General features: G+C 46.7%; 1 protein-coding gene across 1 annotated transcript; it reads left to right on the top strand.

Annotated features, from left to right (window-relative positions):
* PTPN20 (protein tyrosine phosphatase non-receptor type 20) lies at positions 1-17,900 on the top strand. Its single transcript, XM_035138495.3, has 10 exons — positions 1-112; positions 3,695-3,843; positions 5,195-5,268; positions 10,009-10,115; positions 10,782-10,930; positions 11,773-11,863; positions 12,724-13,061; positions 14,739-14,954; positions 16,015-16,077; positions 17,598-17,900. Exons 2-10 carry the CDS (start codon positions 3,790-3,792, stop codon positions 17,664-17,666), a joined length of 1,161 nt encoding a protein of 386 aa, XP_034994386.2. The 5' UTR covers positions 1-112; positions 3,695-3,789; the 3' UTR covers positions 17,667-17,900.
* Positions 17,901-18,464: the final 564 nt, after the last annotated feature.

Below are 18,464 nucleotides of genomic sequence, written 5' to 3'. Positions count from 1 at the left end.
AATAGTTAATCAATACTGTATTGAGCTGGAGAAAGCAGCTGGTGGCAGTCTGGAACTTGCTTTGGTGGAATGACCAGGCAATCATGAGAAAAGCTGCCAGCCAAGTCTCCAGGTGGGTAGCATCTTACTGAAGGTAACATTTGGATCCCATAGAAATTAATGAGACAGACATCATCACTAACTTGTCGCGTTCATTTCAGTAGGGATTCAGTTGATCTAACGTAGTTTGGATCCAACCCATTCCGCTACTCCAACTGATAGTCAGAGATTTGTGTATCTCTTGTCAAGAGCAGGTCTACCACCTGGATCACTCAACTGGTTAGAGCGTGGTGCTGATAACACTAAGGTTGCAGGTTCGGGAATAGCTGCATATTCCTGCATAGCAGGGGATTGGAGTAGATGGTCCTCAGGGTCCTTTCCAACTCCATGATTCTGTGATCGGGGGTGGCTGAATGAAGCATACAAACTTGTATAATCCACATTAATATTGGAGTGATTATAGCTAGACCATGGGTAGGCAAACTAAAGCCCAGGGGCTGGATCTGGCCCAATCGCCTTCTCAATCCGGCCCGCAAACGGTCTGGGAATCAGCATGTTTTTACATGAGTAGAATGTGTGTTTTTATTTAAAATGCTTCTCTGGGTTATTTGTGGGGCATAGGAATTCATTCATTCCCTCCCCCCCACAAAAAATATAGTCTGCCCCCCCCCCACAAGGTCTGAGGGACAGTGGACCAGCCCCCTGCTGAAAAAGTTTGCTGACCCCTGAGCTAGACTGTAAGGTAAAAAGGTAAAGGGACCCCTGACCATTAGGTCCAGTCATGACCGACTCTGGGGTTGCAGCGCTACTCTTGCTCTACTGGCCGAGGGAGCTGACGTATAGCTTCCAGGTCACGTGGCCAGCACGACAAAGCCACTCCTGGCGAACCAGAGCAGCACACGGAAACGCCGTTTACCTTCCCGCTGTAGCGGTACCTATTTATCTACTTGCACTCTGACGTGCTTTCGAACTGCTAGGTTGGCAGGAGCTGGGACCGAGCAACGGGAGATCACCCCGTCGCGGGGATTCAAGCCCTAGGTTCTGTGGTTTAACCCACAGCGCCACCTGCGTCCCACTGTAAGACTGTAAAAGAATTCTCCAATTCTGGGTCCCCATTGATGAACAAACATATAGGACTTCGGATCTGAGACAGAGTCAGACTTGATAAAGCCACAGCACTTAGGAAAATTAAGTATTATAGCACAGCATTCGTCCTTTTTAATGGAGTTGGCAGAACAGTGCCAACTGAGAAGCATTGGGTAATAGTGCACTGCCACTAGGACTGCGAATGAAGCTGCAATTATAGGACATCTTGCTCCAGAATTTTTAAAGAACCGGGGAACTGAACAGAAAACCCCACACCTACTAACTCGATGCCATTGCATCTAGCATTTAGAAATCGCAGCTAGTTCTAGATATATTTTATCATGCCATTTGGAATTAAAGTGCCTGTGCTTCTTTCCTTTGGGCTTATTTTGCCCTTCATAAAGTTAAGCAGTGTTCGAAACCCCCATTGCTCTAGGCGCGTTTTGTGACAGGGAATTTCATCAGCGCGAGCAGTTTCTGAGATTTCAGATTAAAACTGCAGAGTGGAAGGAAGGGAGGAAAGGAGGAACTTTTTTCTGCCTCCCCAATTCCAGCTACTCTTGAAGACTAGAGAAGAGACGGTCTGCGGGTGGGCAGGGAAAGGACTTTGTTCAGCTTTTTTTGTTATATATATATTAAAAAGTGTGCCTTCTTGCACCCATAACCTAGGTTTTAAGGTGCCATTTAGCTCCTAGCTTTCCTATCTCAGTTTCTAACATTGATGTTAAGCCTATATTTCTCTGGTTAACGTGGTATCTTCAGTACTGTGAAGACTGCCCTGTTTGACAGGAACAGATCCCATGTGGGGTTATTGCGTATTATTATAATAGAACACGCCAGGCTGTGTTGTGAGCTTCCTCCCTGCTTCTTGTAGCTTGTGCTTGTCCCCAGAGAGAGAGATGTGCAATCCAAGTTTGTGTGACATCATAGAGTCATGGGCAGAAGGTTCCACACCGGAACTGTGACAGTTGGGGAAGCAGTTGCGGAGGATGTTGTGAAGAGGTGGAGTACCTGGGCCACCTGTGGGGTGCATGCCAGACTACATCCACGGGTGATCATGAGGCTTTCCTAAGTTAGTATCCCTCTGAACTGAAGGAGGACTGTGCAGACTGCCTTCTATATGAGGTTGTGCCCTTTTCCTCTAAAGATCGCGTTGGGAAGGCTTGCTTTCGTAACTGGAAGTTAGAATACCCAGGAGTGCATGTTTAAACCATTGCTACACTAATGCCTTAGCAAGTGAGCTCTGCATGTTCTTAAGCAGGGTTTCCCAAACTTGGGTCTCCAGCCATGTGTTTTTTTTTGGGGGGGGGGACTACAATTTCCATCATCCCTGACCAATGGTCCTGCTAGCTAGGGATGATGGGAATTGTAGTCCAACAATAGCTAGAGACCCAAGTTTGGGAAAGCCTGTTCTAGAGGCACTGGTGGAGAAATGGGGGGTGGGGGAGCGCATCGCCCCGGCACCATTGGGGAGGGGGTACCATCGCGGCTGCGCCCCCCACCACCATGCCGCCAGGACACACACATGCCCCTGCAGGCCGTGCGCCACACCCCTGCAGGCGGCATGCCACGCCCCCGGACGTGTGCCACGCCTGCGGGGTGCACGCCAGCCATGCCCCCGCCTGCTCTCCACCCCCGGTGGTGGAGCATGCAGCTTCACCACTGCCTAGAGCAGGCATCCCCAAACTGTGGCCCTCCAGATGTTTTGGCCTACAACTCCCATGATCCCTAGCTAACAGGACCAGTGGTCAGGGATGATGGGAATTGTAGTCCAAAACATCTGGAAGGCCGAATTTTGGGGATACCTGGCCTAGAGGGACAAAATTCTTCATCTGGACTGCTTAAGATGCTGCTTTTTCTTTCCATTGTGGCTTCTAAGGTCAAAAAATAAAGGACCCTTGGATGGTTAAGTCCAGTCAAAGGCAACTATAGGGTTGTGGCGCTCATCTCGCTTTCAGCCCAAGGGAGCCGGCATTTGTCCACAGGCATGGACAAATTTAGTCATGTGGCCAGCATGACTAAACCACTTTTGGCGCAATGGGACACCATGACGGAAACCAGAGCGCACGGAAACGCTGTTTACCTTCCCACCGCAGTGGTACCTATTTATCTACTTGCACTGGCGTGTTTTCGAACTGCTAGGTTGGCAGGAGCTGGGACAGAGCAACGGAAGCTCACACCATCGCGGGGATTCAAACCACCGACTTTCTGATCAGCAAGCCCAAGAGGCTCAGTGGTTTAGACCACAGCGCTACCCGTGTCCATAGTTGTGGCTTCTATCTTGAGGTAGCAAGGGAAGCCTTGCTTATACAGTTTCTGCTCTGTTAACATGCAGGACCTAAGGGCCTCCCACAGAAAGGCTCTGAACAGAAAAATATTGAGATTCATTTTTTATTTTTTTGCTCAGTATGGATTCTTATGAACACGTTGCTTGGGAATCCTAGGAGCACAGCAAGGGATCACTTTCTAAGACCAGGAACAATCCAGTTAAATGTGTAGCGAGGTGAGGAATGGCTGCAGCTCCTTTTCTTAGCAAGTTACTAACTTGTCTGTTGTTTCTTCAATGCAGTTTGGTGAAATGAAACGAGCCCACAACTCTTGCTCTTTGTCTCAGTGGTGGTGATAACATGCTGCATGTAGCCCAGAGATATAACATTTCCAGAAATGCTGCGGGCATGGAACCTTTTCCACAAAAAGAAAAGCAAAAAGGGAAGCAGGGTGCGTGTGCTTTAAAATAAATGCAATGTTTACTTTCTTAAATATTTGTGTGTAACTTAAATTGTACTTCTTAGCCTGTTTATAAAATGTAAAAAATATAAATGTTTTTGTTTTAAACAGCAATTAGCAATGTAACCGTTGTTAGAAATGAAACTGCAATCTGCTGGTTCCTAGCAGCACAATCCTTTGCATGTCTGCTTATAAGTCCCTGTATATTAAATAGAAATTACTCCCAAGTAAGTGTGCATAGGATTGCAGCCAAAGGTAATTTAAGATTGCCTGCATGCTAGAGTAATTTAGTGCTGTTGAGGCACTTCTTTTCTGTAGCTAGCTGGAAGTGGGATTAAAATGGAGATTCTATACAAGACTATAGCAGCATATTACAGTATCTAGCAGTCACCTAAATTTGGGCTACAATATGTTATTCAGGTAATGTTCTTTCCTGTTCTTGTCTGTTTCATTGCTTTCTATTTACCCCAGCTTAGGGACTTTTAAAAATCAATTTTATATCCTCCCGTTCCTCTTGAAAGGGAGCCCAAGATGGTTCACAGCATAAAAAAAAGTATAGGAGGAAAATGAATATTTTTCAAAGTTGGAGAATCACAATCACAGAGGCTCCAGCTGTCCCTATTTTCCAGGGACAGTCCTGGGTTTACAGAAGCCGTCTCGGTTTCTGATTTGATCCTGGAATGTCCCACTTTTCCTTAGGATGTCCCTATTTCCATTGGAGAAATGTCGGAGGGTATGGAGTTATCTGGCCTCCGAGCCAAGGAGATAAGTAACTATCCAACCTTTAGAAGACACCTGTATAGGGAAGGTTTTTAAAAATGTTTTATTGTGTTTTTATATGTGTTGGAAGCCACCCAGAATGGCTGGGGCAGTCCAGTCTGATGGGCGATGTATTATTATTATTATTATTATTATTATTATTATTATTATTATTAAATAGGACATCCCTATTTTCATCGGAGAAATGCTGGAGGGTATGCAATCAGCATGTAAAACAGTGACATATAATATAATAGTGGCTGTTTTACTTTACAAAGGGTAAGGCAAGTCTCAATATGCTGAGAGATAGTTGAGCAATCAGCTAGGTGCAGAGTTCCCCAGGACAGTGAAAGTGTGGCTTATGCTATTTGTAGGCACAGAGGAGCCAAAGTTGCATTCAAGAGGACAGCCACAAATCTATCTTCCATCCTCAGCCTGGGTTCAATGGGAAGATATTCTGAGTAGCTCTCCAGAGCTCACCATGCCATGCTTGCTGTGGTCTTCTGTATATCTTATATCTTATCAGCATTTCCAGTTGCCCTTGTTTCCGATCACTCACCAGGTTTGCCATTGTTCTTCTTAGGCTACAGATGCTAAGTGCAGCCCTCCTCTCAAAAGAAAGGATGAACCTGGGAAATCAGAGGTTATTTCAGGCAGGTATGGTTCTTGCACATCTGAATTCATCCCCACACATAAAATACAGGTATATTCTCTGCCAGCTCCTTATATTATTTCAGCGAGGAGCAGGTGGCGCCGTGGTCTAAACCACTGAGCCTTTGGGGCTTGCTGATCGGAAGGTCAGCGGTTCGAATCCCTGCGACAGGGTGAGCTCCCGTTGCGCTGTCCCAGCTCCTGCCAACCTAGCGGTTCGAAAACACGCCAGTGCAAGTAGATAAATAGGTACCGCTGCGGCGGGAAGGTAAACGGCGTTTCCGTGCGCTCTGGTTTCCGTCACGGTGTCCCATTGCGCCAGAAGCGGTTTAGACATGCTGGCCACATGACCGGGAAAGCTGTCTGTGGACAAACGCTGGCTCCCTCGGCCTGAAAGTGAGATGAGCGCCACAACCGCATAGTTGCCTTTGACTGGACTTAGCCCTTTACCTTTTATTATTTAAGCCTTTTGACAGGACACACAAACACTGCCCCAGGAGCACCTCTGCAGCACTATCCTCCTTTTTTCTGCCTTTTGACCTCTTTCCTCACTTTTCAGTTTGTGTCGTTCTATTTTACAGAGTCACCTTTCTGGGTGCTCCTTTTGAAATGTTTTGGACATCATCCTTCCTGTGAGAGTTAGCTTCCCCAGATGAAGGGGCACAGCCTATCTGTCTGGGAGAAGGCCACATATTTTTACCCTGGTTGTCACTGCCAGGCGTTTCCATGCCAAGTGCTGAGAGCTCTTTTCTGGAAGACGGCATTGCCAGAGACTGATACCAGGCACAATTCTAAGCAATTTCTGCTCAGTGAGACAGCCTGGCTTCTCCCGCTGTCTGTGTTTTTAGCCAATGAGTGAAGTCAGAGCTGTGATGGACAAGTGAGTTGTTGAACACCAGCAACAGTAAACCCTGGGGTATGAAAGAGCTGCTGTTTCCCCCTCCCCTTCAATGCACTTTTACATGATCTCTTCTTCTTTTTGTCCAAGGGATCTCTGTAGTTTGCCCTGTTTTCCGGCAACTAGGATGCATTTTTCATTGGGTTTGATCAGATACTCCCAATGAGTTATTTTCAACAACAACAACAACAACAACAACAACAACAATAATAATAATAATTTATTATTTATACCCCGCCCATCTGGCTGGGTTTCTCCAGCTACTCTGGGCGGCTTACAACAGAAAAATGAAATAAAATAATCTATTAAACATTAAAAGCCTCCCTAAACAGGGCTGCCTTCAGATGTCTTCTAAAAATCTGCTAGCTGTTTTTTTCTTTGACATCCGATGGGTGGGTGTTCCACAGGGTGGGCGCCACCACCGAGAAGGCCCTCTGCCTAGTTCCCTGCAACTTGGCTTCTCACAACGAGGGAACCGCCAGAAGGCCCTTGGTACTGGACCTCAGTGTCCGGGCAGAACGATGGGGGTGGAGACGCTCCTTCAGGTATACTGGACCGAGGCCATTTAGGGCTTTAAAGGTCAGCACCAACACTTTGAACTGTGCTCAGAAACGTACTGGGAGCCAATGTAGATCTTTCAAGACCGGTGTTATGTGGTCTCGGCGGCCGCTCCCAGTCACCAGTCTAGCTGCCGCATTCTGGATTAGTTGTAGTTTCCGAGTCACCTTCAAAGGTAGCCCCACGTAGAGCACATTGCAGTAGTCCAAGCGGGAGATAACCAGAGCATGCACCACTCTGGAGAGACAGTCAGTGGGCAGTTAGGGTCTCAGCCTGCATACCAGATGGAGCTGATAGACAGCTGCCCTGGACACAGAATTGACCTGCGCCTCCATGGACAGCTGTGAGTCCAAAATTACTCCCAGGTTGCGCACCTGGTCTTTCAGGGGCACAGTTACCCCATTTAGGACCAGGGAGTCCTCCACACCTGCCCGCCTCCTGTCCCCCACAAACAGTACTTCTGTCTTGTCAGGATTCAACCTCAATCTGTTAGCCGCCATCCATCCTCCAACCGCCTCCAGGCACTCACACAGGACCTTCACCGCCTTCACTGGCTCTGATTTGAAAGAGAGGTAGAGCTGGGTATCATCCGCATACTGATGAACACCCAGCCCAAACCCCCTGATGATCTCTACTACACAGTAAATGTGGGCGGATGTTAAAAGAATCCCCCCTCTCCGCCACAAGCCAAATGTTTGGAAAGAAGTTTAGTGCGTGAGATAAAGACCAGGCACTCATGGAGAATTCCCCATATTCTTAACCTGCAGTACAATGGTATACATGGCTACTCAGAAGGAAGTCTCTGTGTTTAATGGGGCTTGCTCCCAGGTAAGTGTGTAAAGGATGGCAGCCTAGGCATTGGTTGCATTGGTTTAGGGTTGGTATTGAGGAAAACAAGGTTCCTGTGCCTTTAGGAGCTGTGTGGCAGGCAGAAATTAAACAGGTTGTTAGTTTGGAAACACATTAGGGGAAAGTTTAATCGTCACAGTACAGGTAGCGCCCCCACCCCCAATTAATGTGCATTCAATGGGTGTGCAGCCGTGTATATGCACATCGCACTGAAGTGACCCGGAAACATCACAAACGCATCACTGAAACATCACTAAAAGAACATAACCTGGGGCAGGGCAGGGCAGAATGGGGTGTTTGCAGACTTTTTCAATGGGTTTCAATTATACACAATTTCACAGAGGCACTAGATGCCTCGGAAGGTAATGTCAATGGGGTCTGTCTGTACTCTCTCGTTTTGTGTTTTGTCAGGCCCCAAGACTGACTGGTGCCTAAAAGTACTTTCTCAAAATTCCAATTGTGCCCACTGGCCCAAAAACATTGGTGACTCCTGAGCAAGGGGGTGCTTCAGTTGTGATTCCTGCATTGCAGGGGGTTGGATTAGATGACCCCTGGGTTGCCTTCTAACTTTGTGAATCCTCAGAATCACTATGTAAGTGCTAAGTATTATTATTATTAAGAATTTGTGTTTTACTTTTAGTAGCTGGGATTTAAGTTAAGGCTCCCCAGGCTGAACATCTAGAGAATGATGAGAGTTCTCCCTCATCTTTGGACAGGAAAAATACCTCGATGGCCTACAGAAAATTGCACAAAAGTCACGTGTTCATTTTTTTTTTTACCATTAGGCTATAGGCCACTAATTAAGCATATGATGTAGACTTGGAACAGCAGAATAAAATGTCACTTCGCTCTAATACGATACGATAATCTTTATTGTCATTGTCCCATGCAGAACAACGAAATTGAACATCTACATCAAACGTACACAACCATAGGCATAATTACCCCCTAAAAAAATCTTAATACCCCTCCTGATTTACCCCAAAGAACTCTGATGCCCCATGACTGAATACAGACCCTCCCTCACAGACTGCCTTTCGCTGCATTCAAAACCGAAATCGCTCTTGGATAGAAGCTATTTCTCAGGCGGCTAGTCCTGGTCTTTATGACCCTGTACCTCCTTCCGCAAGGCAGAAGCTGAAAGAGATCATTTCTGGGGTGCACACTATCCTGCACAATATCTGCAGCTTTCTTATAGCACCCGGAGGCATAGATTTGATCCAAAGTGGGAAGAGTGCACCCAATTATCCTCTCCTCAGTCTTTATGACCCTGGACAGCGCTGTTCTTTCCCCAACCGTGGGACCAGAGACATGTTGGGCAGGAATTAAGCATGGCCAAAAAAGAACTGCAAGAAACCCTATGGAGTACCAAACAAATAATTTTAAAATAATCGTGGTGGGTACTCTGTGAGTCCAATGAAAGCTGCCACATCATTTCCGCTCACAGATCTGAGCAGCAAAGAGGCTCCAGTTGTGCCGTGTTGTTTAAAAGAAACTGCTTCGTAAACCACTGAGCAGGTGTTTGGTTTGACATGTAGCATTCCCCCTGGTGCAAAAGAAGTTAGGGTAAAGGTATGGTTACCAGATTTGTTTCAATGAATCTGGGGATCTTATTTTTATTTTATTTCTTTTGAAGCCGAGTAGCAACAGGGAGTCAGTAGTGGGGATGGTGAGGCAAAAGACCCTGGACCCAAGCACACATGCATATTGTATAAATGTGCAAAGCCCTTCTTTTGCACCCTGCGAAACATAAATGCGCAGAGTTTTTTAAAAAAACTGGGCAATAGCGCGCCACCCACCTGTGACTCCTGAGCCTTCCCCAATCTCCTGCCCCCTTACCCCTTTGTTTTGACAGATCGGGGGAGGCTTGGGAGTCGCAGGCGGGCGGCTGTTGCCCAGTAGGGGTGCAAGGAGCACGGTTTCTCTGCCAGGCTAGGCACAAAGCCCTTCTTTCGCACCCTGTGAAACATAAATTTGCAGAGTTTTTTTTTAAAAAAAACTGGGCAACGCCTGCCGGCCTGAGCCTCCCCCGATCTGTCAAAACAAAGGGGGAAGGAGATCTGTACCGCCAGACCTCCCCAGTTCCCCTTCGACAGTGGCAGCGGCAGCGAGCAGCTCCTGAAGCCAGCCAGAGCCAACTGCCCTACCAGGCTGGCTCCGGGCTGCTGAGGCTGCCGCTGCCACATTTCCCGGGGACAGATGTGCAAATCCGGGGACTGTCCCCGGCATCCGGGGACTGTCCCCATGAACCGGGGACATCTGGTAACCCTTGGTAAAGGTGTAGCTTGCAACCAGGGACTCCACATTTCTGTGCGGTAATCAGCAAAGAGAAAGAAAACGGAGACAGGTGCTTTGAGGTTGGTTCATTTTAGCACTGCCGAGTGGTAGCGGTTTCTGCCATTTCCAATATAGAATGTTAAGGGAATAACGTTGTTCTACAGCCTGCAGAAAGTCAAGCTTGAAGCACAGAAAATGGAAACAACAGAATCAGAGGGTTACGTGAGTGAAGATGAAGGCATAGCCAAGAGACTGTCTGCCCTGCCCAGAGGTACCTACATAAATATCGGCATCAGCTGGTATAAATCTCATTTGCCTTTTGGTGTCATTGAAGCAACGCCATTATTATAGATATTGCCCAGTGGGTTGCCCCAGCCACCCTGGGCAGCTTCAAACAAATATGAAAGCATAATAAAGCCAAACATTAAAACTTCCCTCTACAGTCGTACCTTGGAAGCTGAACGCCTTGGCTCCCGAACGATCGAAACCCAGAAGTGAGTATTCCAGTTTTCGAACGATTTTCGGAAGCCGAACATCCAGCGTGGCTTCCACGGCTTCTCATTGGCTGCAGGATGCTCCCACAGCCAATCGGAAGCCGCATTCTGTTCAAAAAGCAAGGTACCACTGCACAGGGCTGGCTTTAGATGTATTCTAAAAGTTGTACAGTTATTTATCTCCCTGACATTTGAACTTACTGTGTAGTAGCACCTACAGAAAATAACTTGTAGAGAATACCTGATCTCAGGTAATCCTCCCCATGATGGCATAGTTGCCCATCATGCCTGGAGTATCTTCTTCCCCCATGCGGAGGTCAGGATAGCAGCCTTTGAGACCTTGTACCATAGGCTGAGTTGGGAATAGACTTTCTGTGGAAAGCCCTGTCCGCCAGACCTCCCCCAACCAAGAACAAACGATTCCTTTTATACCAATCCGATAGGGATGTCACTTGTCACTGATGAAGAGTTGGCTGAAATGTCACAGATCAAGCTATTGCAAAGGAGAAGCGGTTCAGACTGTAATACTGAAAATCTAATCCACAAGCTTCAAAAGCTGATGGAACAGGAAGAGATTCTGAAGGAATATGTGGTGAGTGCTCTACCTCTTCAGTGTTGCTATTTCAGCAGCAATGAGCAGAATTATTTTTCTCCATTATGAGACAATTTGTGGTACTGTACTGTGCCAGTATTGTTACGCTGCAGTCCATACGCGTGTCTGCTCATGATTTCGGTGGGGGTTGCTCCCAGGTAAGTGTGTGCTGATTTCAAGTATCTCTGAAATATTAAGAGAAAAATGTGTTCTGTTTCTGGAAGAAGGTACAGAAAACTCCAGTTCAGATGCTTAGAAAAAGACCATGACAATTCTATTAACATTTTAGGTCTAGTAGACATGAATGCTAGGGATGCGGGTGGCACTGTGGGTTAAACCACTGTGCCGCTTGGGCTTGCCAATTGAAAGGTCGGCGGTTCGAATCCCTGCGACGGGGTGAGCTCCCGTTGCTCCATCCCAGCTCCTGCCCACCTAGCAGTTCGAAAGCACGCCAGTGCAAGTAGATAAATAGGTACTGCTCTGGCAGGAAGGTAAACGGCGTTTCCGTGCGCCGCTCTGGTTTCGCCAGAAGCGGCTTAGTCATGCTGGCCACATGACCCGGGAAAACTGTCTGCGGAAGCAGATAAACGCCGGCTCCCTCAGCCTGTAAAGCGAGATGAGCGCTGCAACCCCAGAGTCGTTCACGACTGGACTTAATTGTCATGGGTCCCTTTACCTTTACCTTTAGACATGAGTGCTAGCTATCAATTAGATGGATTGTCTCTTAGGGAAAAAAGAGAGGAAAAATGGATTCACTGAATGCACACACACAAAACTCCCACATATATACTCCTACTCATGTCTCTGCAAATGAAGGATGTTGAATTTTACCTTTCTTTTAGAGCTTAGAGCACCTGAAGCCAACCGATGACTGCCAGATTGCTGCAGCAGCAGAAAACCGGGAAAAGAACAGATACCGAGACATCCTCCCATGTAAGGAATTGTCTATGTAGTGGTCTAGGGAGAATGCGAGGAAAATGCATGAATGAGGACAGAACATGCATGAGAACAGAACATGAATGAGGACAGAACAATGCCAGCTCAGTTGGTTAGAGAGTGTGGTTAGTTGGTTGGTAGGTTGGTTGGTTAGAACATTTACCTGTGATTTAAAATCTTGGACCTAGGCCTTAAGATTTTCCACTGGACAATTACAATAATTCGATTTCTTTCTAATATGAGAAACCAGCTCTGTAGCTCACACACGATTTACAGCTCATGTGTATATTATATATGTACTTGCTTTTGGGTTTTTGTGTGTGTGGCCAGCCACACAACTGGAGAGCCACCACCTACCAACTGGCAGCTCTTGCTCCAGGCTCTCATCCTGGATGGTGCTGATTTTCTGGACTCAATCCAGTCTGGCTCCAGCACAGTTTGAGACTGAAATGCCTTCAGTCTATCTGGTGGGTGACCTGCACCAAGAAACGATAGGTAGCGGGTCTCCTTGTTGATTTTCCTAGACCTCCCAGCTGTCTTTTGTATTTGGCCATGATGTACTCTGTCTTGGAGGGGAATTGGAACACTATTTGCAGTGGTTCCTTTTGCTTGCTTGTTTGTTTGTTTGTTTAGAAAAGGTGTGCTCTGCCCCTTCAGTATTGCTACTTCCAAGGCAACTATCGAGACCAATGAAAAACATAAAAACAGCACCGCACGGGCAAGCTGTAGACAAATAAATACATACATGGGATATTTTGTTAGAAAGCACCCCATGTCAATATTTCATTCATGGTGCAGTTTGCAGACTGTAGAGAAGGCTTAGATGCCTGGAAGGGCTCATCTGTATTCCTTCCTAGACGACAAAACGCGGGTTCCCCTCGGAGAGGTCGAAGGCTACATCAATGCCAGCTACATCCGCGTGCCAGTGGGCAAGGAAGAGTTCTTCTACATCTCCACCCAGGGGCCTCTGCCTTCCACCGTGAATGACTTCTGGCAAATGGTCTGGGAAAACCAGTCCAATGTCATTGCCATGATAACAAGAGAAACGGAGCGAGGAACATCCAAATGCCACCGGTACTGGCCTGAGCCCCCCCAGGACACTCTAATGGATTTGAGTCAGTTTCAGCTGCGAATGAGTAACTACCAGATCCTAGACTGCTTCATCATTAGAGTGATAGAAGTTACAAAGAAACAGGTATGGCACCCAGGTTTGCACAAGAAAGAGACTGGTCACAGATGCCAAGCTTGATTTCTGTGCATAATGAGAATAGTGATTAAGTTTTGGTTGTTTGCTTAATTTTTCTTCTGTTTGCACAAGGAAAGTGATGGTTGAGGATACAAAGCATGAGCTATGTGCATCATTAGGGACTAATGCTGTCTAAACCACTAAGCTGCTTGGGACTGCTGATCGGAAGGTCAGCGGTTCGAATCTCCATGACTCCCATTGCTCTGTCCCAGCTCCTGCCAACCTAGCAGTTCGAAAGTACACCAGTGCAAGTAGATAAATAGGTACTGCTGCGGCAGGAAGGTAAACAACGTCTCTGTGCACTCTGGTTTCCGTCATGGTGTTCCGGTGTGTCAGAAGCGGTTTAGTCGTGCTGGCCACATGACACGGGGAGCTGTCTGTGGACAAACGCCGGCTCCCTCGGCCTGAAAGTGAGATGAGCGCCGCAACCCCGTAGTCGCCTTTGACTGGACTGAACCATCCAGGGGTCATTTACCTATTTACCATTAAGTGATTAAGCTGTATTTCTTCACCGGATTTTTCTTCTGTTCCATTCATTGATGGCAAATCAGCACAAACCTCCAGCCTGTTTGTCCAACAATACTGTGTACTGTCTTGCGCAAGGCAAGGCATTCAATCCTTCCCTTTTGTAGAAAGCATTTTGGAAGATGTGCATTTTGGAACTGTTAAGAGTTGTGTCCTGCTTTGTAATGCCTTGGCCTAAGTACGTTTCCCTGTTGCCTATGATCTTGGCTGTTACAATGCTGTTTCAGTGTTCAAGGTGCTGGAATATAAGACCTCTCAGAGAGGCATCTAGTAATCCTGTTCCTTCACAGCAGCTCATAGGTGAAAAGGGAAAAGAAAGCAAAGCAGGGCAAGACAGTGGTTGGCAGCCGGGGGGGGGGGCGTGGGGACAACATTTATTTTATTTAACGAATTGTATACACAGCTTTCCTGCCCACCTAGCAGTTAGAAAGCACGTCAAGTGCAAGTAGATAAATAGGTACCGCTCCAGCAGGAAGGTGAACAGCATTTCCATACACTGCCCTGGTTCACCAGAAGCGGCTTAGTCATGCTGGCCACATGACCCGGAAGCTGTCTGCGGACAAACATCGTCTCCCTCAGCCTATAGAGCGAGATGAGTGTGCAACCCCAGAGTCGTTTGCGACTGGACCTAACGGTCAGGGATACCTTTACCTTTTATACACAGCTTAATTGTGATCAGTGCTTTTTCCCTAAAAAATGTTTATGGGTACTCTCATTTTGACCATTTTATAATTCAAAAAAATGTTTATGGGTACTCTCATTTTGACCATTTTATAATTCAAATTAGGTAAATGTACAAAAGTACAAAGATTCACAAAATGTTTAGAGGCATGCGTACCCCCAGAAACAAAGCACTGACTGTAATCAAACTTGTAAGCGGTTTACAAAAAATAAAAACAGAATATTAAAATTACCAATAAGAGACTGTTAAAAGCAGGGCTTGCAAAGGGGGGGGGGGGGTTGTGTTGTTAGTAGCATCAAGGGATGCAGACTTCAGATTTCGACTGAATTGCTTGGTTTCCCGAATTCTGATTTGAGAAGAGGGGAATCTTCCCATGACTAATTGCGTAACGGCTAGTTCTTTGACTCCTTCTACTGCAGACACTTGAGAAGCGCTCCGTGCATCACCTCCAGTTTACATCCTGGCCAGACCACGGCACCCCCACGTCATCAAAAGATCTTGTCAAATTTGTCCGATACATGAGAAAAGTTCACCAGTCAGGCCCCATCATCGCTCACTGCAGTGCCGGGATTGGAAGGAGCGGAGTGCTGCTTTGTGTGGATATTCTGTTGAGCTACATTGAAAAAGATATGCCTGTAAGTTCACTGAAATCCTCATTCCATCCTTAGCAGGCATGCCGTGTTGGGATATTCACTATGTGCATAGGCAGTGAAAACATAAAGGCGAGGGGAAAGGCTGAATAGGCTGGTGGGAGTTGTGGTGATCTCGGAAGCAAGAGACCCAACTGTGGACTCATGGTTTTGTAGAATCACAGAATTGTAGAGTTGGAAGGGACCCCGAGGGTAATGATTTCTGCCAGGCGAGCAGCTTGATAAGCAGCGAAAGACTTTCCGTCAGTTTTATACAAGTCTATTTAAAAGAAAAACACACTCAGAGCATGGCGTTCTGCCTGCTCTCATTAATCTTAGTTGCTCAGTCTGACTCATCGTTCTCCCCCCCCCAACAGGAAGAACGCCAAAACCCCGCCTTTCATCTCCTTCCCTTCCGTTGCTCTCTGAGCTTTTCTAATCTCCTTTTTTTTAGGACTACAGGGCTGGGCTATCTCTTCTTCAGAAGACTCAGCCTCCGACACTGGCTTATCTGCTAGTTGCCTGGCAACGCCTTGGCCAACTTCTAACTCTTCCTCCCCTTGGGAGCTAACTGCTTCTTCCCTGGAGAGAAGGGGCCACAGGCCGCTGCCTCTAAAATCAGACAGACAGTTCTCATCTACAGAGTCAGCCTCTTCTTCACTCAGCTCAATTTCCGAGGCTGACTCTTCTGCTGAGCTCGGGGGAGGGGGGCACATTCATGACACCGAGAGTCCTCTAGACTAACCCCCTGCAATGCAGAAATCTCAGCTAAAGGATCCATGACAGATAGCCATCCAACCTCTGCTTAAAAACCTCCAAGGAACCTCGCCATTTGCCATGAACTCTCCAGGTGGCATCAGAAAGCCAAACGTTTGTCTCAGCGTTAGTTTCTTCCTAGCTAAAATACAGGGATAAGAATACTGACATGCCTCAGAAGGGTTCTTGCAGGGGCTGCCCCATTCTGAAGCGCTGTGCCTTATTGTCAGAAGTTTGACGTGGGCCCGGACTGCCCTCTCCTACTGGTCCCCAAGGGTGGCAAATAAGTTGGCCTTCTTTCTTCCCGCAGTTTGACATCAAGCAGATAGTAACGAATTTGCGGCAACAGCGCTGCGGCATGATTCAAACCAAGGTAAGGAGATGGAGCTCAGTTGTCTCCTTGCACAAACTGCATGGAGTTAAGTAGTTTGCTTGTGCGAGAACAACGAGCGACTCTCAAAACCTGGGAGCAGGAGCTGCCCACTTTTGCTTCCCATTGTGAAGAGGCCTTAGCAGTTAATTGTGTCGAGGATATGGCTCAGAAACTAGGCTTCATTTGTGCTGGGAGTTATCCAGGCTGAGCCAAGGAGCCTGTTTTAGTATCGTACGTTGTTCTCTCTTGAAACCTGCAAAACAAGGGTGGCTTCCTCTGTGGAAGGAGTACCAGGAATTCTGCAGTTTTTATACACTATTGAAACCCCAGGCAGTTTCCCCCTTTGGGACATTAACTGCATCTTATTAGCAGGGAGATGCACCTCTATCATTTTAGAGTCCACTACAGAAAACCCAGAGAACAATTTTTTTCCTTTGAAAATTACATTTGATGGTTCATAGAATCTTTCCATATCCGGGTCATTTTATAAAGTTTGAAAAAGGTGTGTCTTCTGGCCCGTCAGCTGTACATGCTCTCTTGCTTATGTGACCACTTGGGTCCTGACCCAAACATTGCAAATCCTCTGAAAAGCCAAATAAATGATGTTGCAATTATGTGTGTGCATGGAGGTTTAATTTCCCAAGAGAGCAGGATTTCAGTTCCATTGGAATTGGACTTGTGATTGGATTTTGCAAAATCTGTAACTGGCCCTGTATAGTAATTTATAGAAAGCAAAAGCAAATGTTCAAAAGGGGAGGGTCTTCAGGACAACACCCTAGCAAAGGAATAGGGGAGGTCCTTCATGCTTTATCTTAACAGAGTTTCCCAAACATGGGCCTCCAGCTGTTTTTGGACTACAATTCCCACCATCCCTGACCACTGGTCCTGCTTGCTAGGGATGATGGGAGTTGTAGTCCCAAAACATCTGGAGGCCATGTTTGGGAAACCCTGATTTAGAGCCTTGGATTAGCTCAGGAAATGAAGCCTGTTATTTCTGGTTGTTGTTTCCAGGTAAGTCAGTGCAAGTCTATCTGAAGTGAGCAGGGGCAAGCTTGCCCATCTCTCTCTCTCTCTCTCTCTCTCTCTCTCTCTCTCTCTCTCTCTCTCTTTGCTACACTTCTTCGGAGAAACTACTCCTGATTTGAAGGAAAGACCTAAAACCGAAATAGTACTGTAAGCAGCAAGCATTAGCCAAGTGATTGTCCTCACTGAATAGTCTCTCTCTCATCTGCTTGCAATAGGAGAGGTAGCAGAGTGGCTTCTAATCTATTGCTTTGCAAAGAGAACGATAAATACGAAAGGAATGCAGGTAGAAAAGAAAGTAGGCTTTGGCTCAAGGTTATGTGCTGCAACACATTCCTTGAGTCTTTGCAGACTCAGCGATGAAATGATTCTGCTCTGGGAAGAGGGGGGAGAAACAGACCGTCCCAGAGCCAGAACATTCCCAAACCTAGCAGGTTTTCTCTATCTTTCACCCTGTGATGAGGAATATAACTGGCTGTTTCCTTCTTCATGTCCAGGAGCAGTATATGTTTTGCTACGAACTAGCTCTTGAAGTTTTGAAGAACATTCAGAGCACGAATTCCTAGCCAGCGCAATAAGCGAAGCCACAATGCCGCCACCTGTCTCAGATCCGCCTTGTTACTTGAAACTCTTTCCATCGAGATGGCAATGAGAGGTGCTGTACAAGTGGGGATTTTTTTTCCTGTTTCAGTGCTTGACAAACATGGATTTCTAAAGCTTTATGCAGGCAAAGTTGACACAGTGGGTGTAGACAAATGTCTGGTAACTAGCCATTAAAAAATCTGCTTGCAACTGAATTCAGTTCTGCTAGTATTTGTAATGGTTTGGGCTTAGTGGCTGCGTGGCAATGTCCCTCGGATGAATGGCAGCTGAAAGGAAGTAGACTTTAAGCCACACAGGATCTTGCTGTCTTCACCCACCTGAAAAAGAGGGGGGCTGTGTTTTGAATTGTTGTTGTTTAGTCGTTTAGTCGTGTCCGACTCTTCGTGACCCCATGGACCAGAGCACGCCAGGCACTCCTGTCTTCCACTGCCTCCCGCAGTTTGGTCAAACCCATGTTCGTAGCTTCGAGACAAACCCATGTTTTGAATAGAGGTGGCTTGTTTCCTATGGCAATGGCCCCCATTCTCATTCAAGCTAGAGAAATATGACTCCTGAAAACCCAGGCATCCTTGGCTGCTTCACTTTATCACTGGTGATAGGACATGACCTTTAAGTAGAAGCTGAAACTCACAGAGAAAGAGCTTTAGCAGTTGCGGGAGACAATGTTTTTGTCACCAGGACTATGAACTGACAGGCACCTCAGCTTTTTATCCAGTGTGTTTTGATTCAAGAAAAGTAGTGGTTGGTTAACAATCACATCA

This window comes from Zootoca vivipara, chromosome 5 (genome assembly GCF_965207765.1).
Source record: "Zootoca vivipara chromosome 5, rZooViv2.hap1.1, whole genome shotgun sequence".
Classification (NCBI taxonomy): Eukaryota; Metazoa; Chordata; class Lepidosauria; order Squamata; family Lacertidae; genus Zootoca; species Zootoca vivipara.
The sequence above is the reverse complement of the archived record's forward strand: the minus strand, read 5'-3'. Positions and strand labels throughout refer to the sequence as shown.

What these genes read in the sequence shown, in the direction of transcription:
- PTPN20 (XM_035138495.3), top strand. Translation starts at nt 3,790, where the DNA reads ATGCTGCGGGCATGGAACCTTTTCCACAAAAAGAAAAGCAAAAAGGGA. An exon ending in AGATTCTGAAGGAATATGTG is followed by an intron (nt 10,931 to 11,772) that starts GTGAGTGCTCTA and finishes CCTTTCTTTTAG; the next exon opens with AGCTTAGAGCACCTGAAGCC. An exon ending in ACATTGAAAAAGATATGCCT is followed by an intron (nt 14,955 to 16,014) that starts GTAAGTTCACTG and finishes TTCTTCCCGCAG; the next exon opens with TTTGACATCAAGCAGATAGT.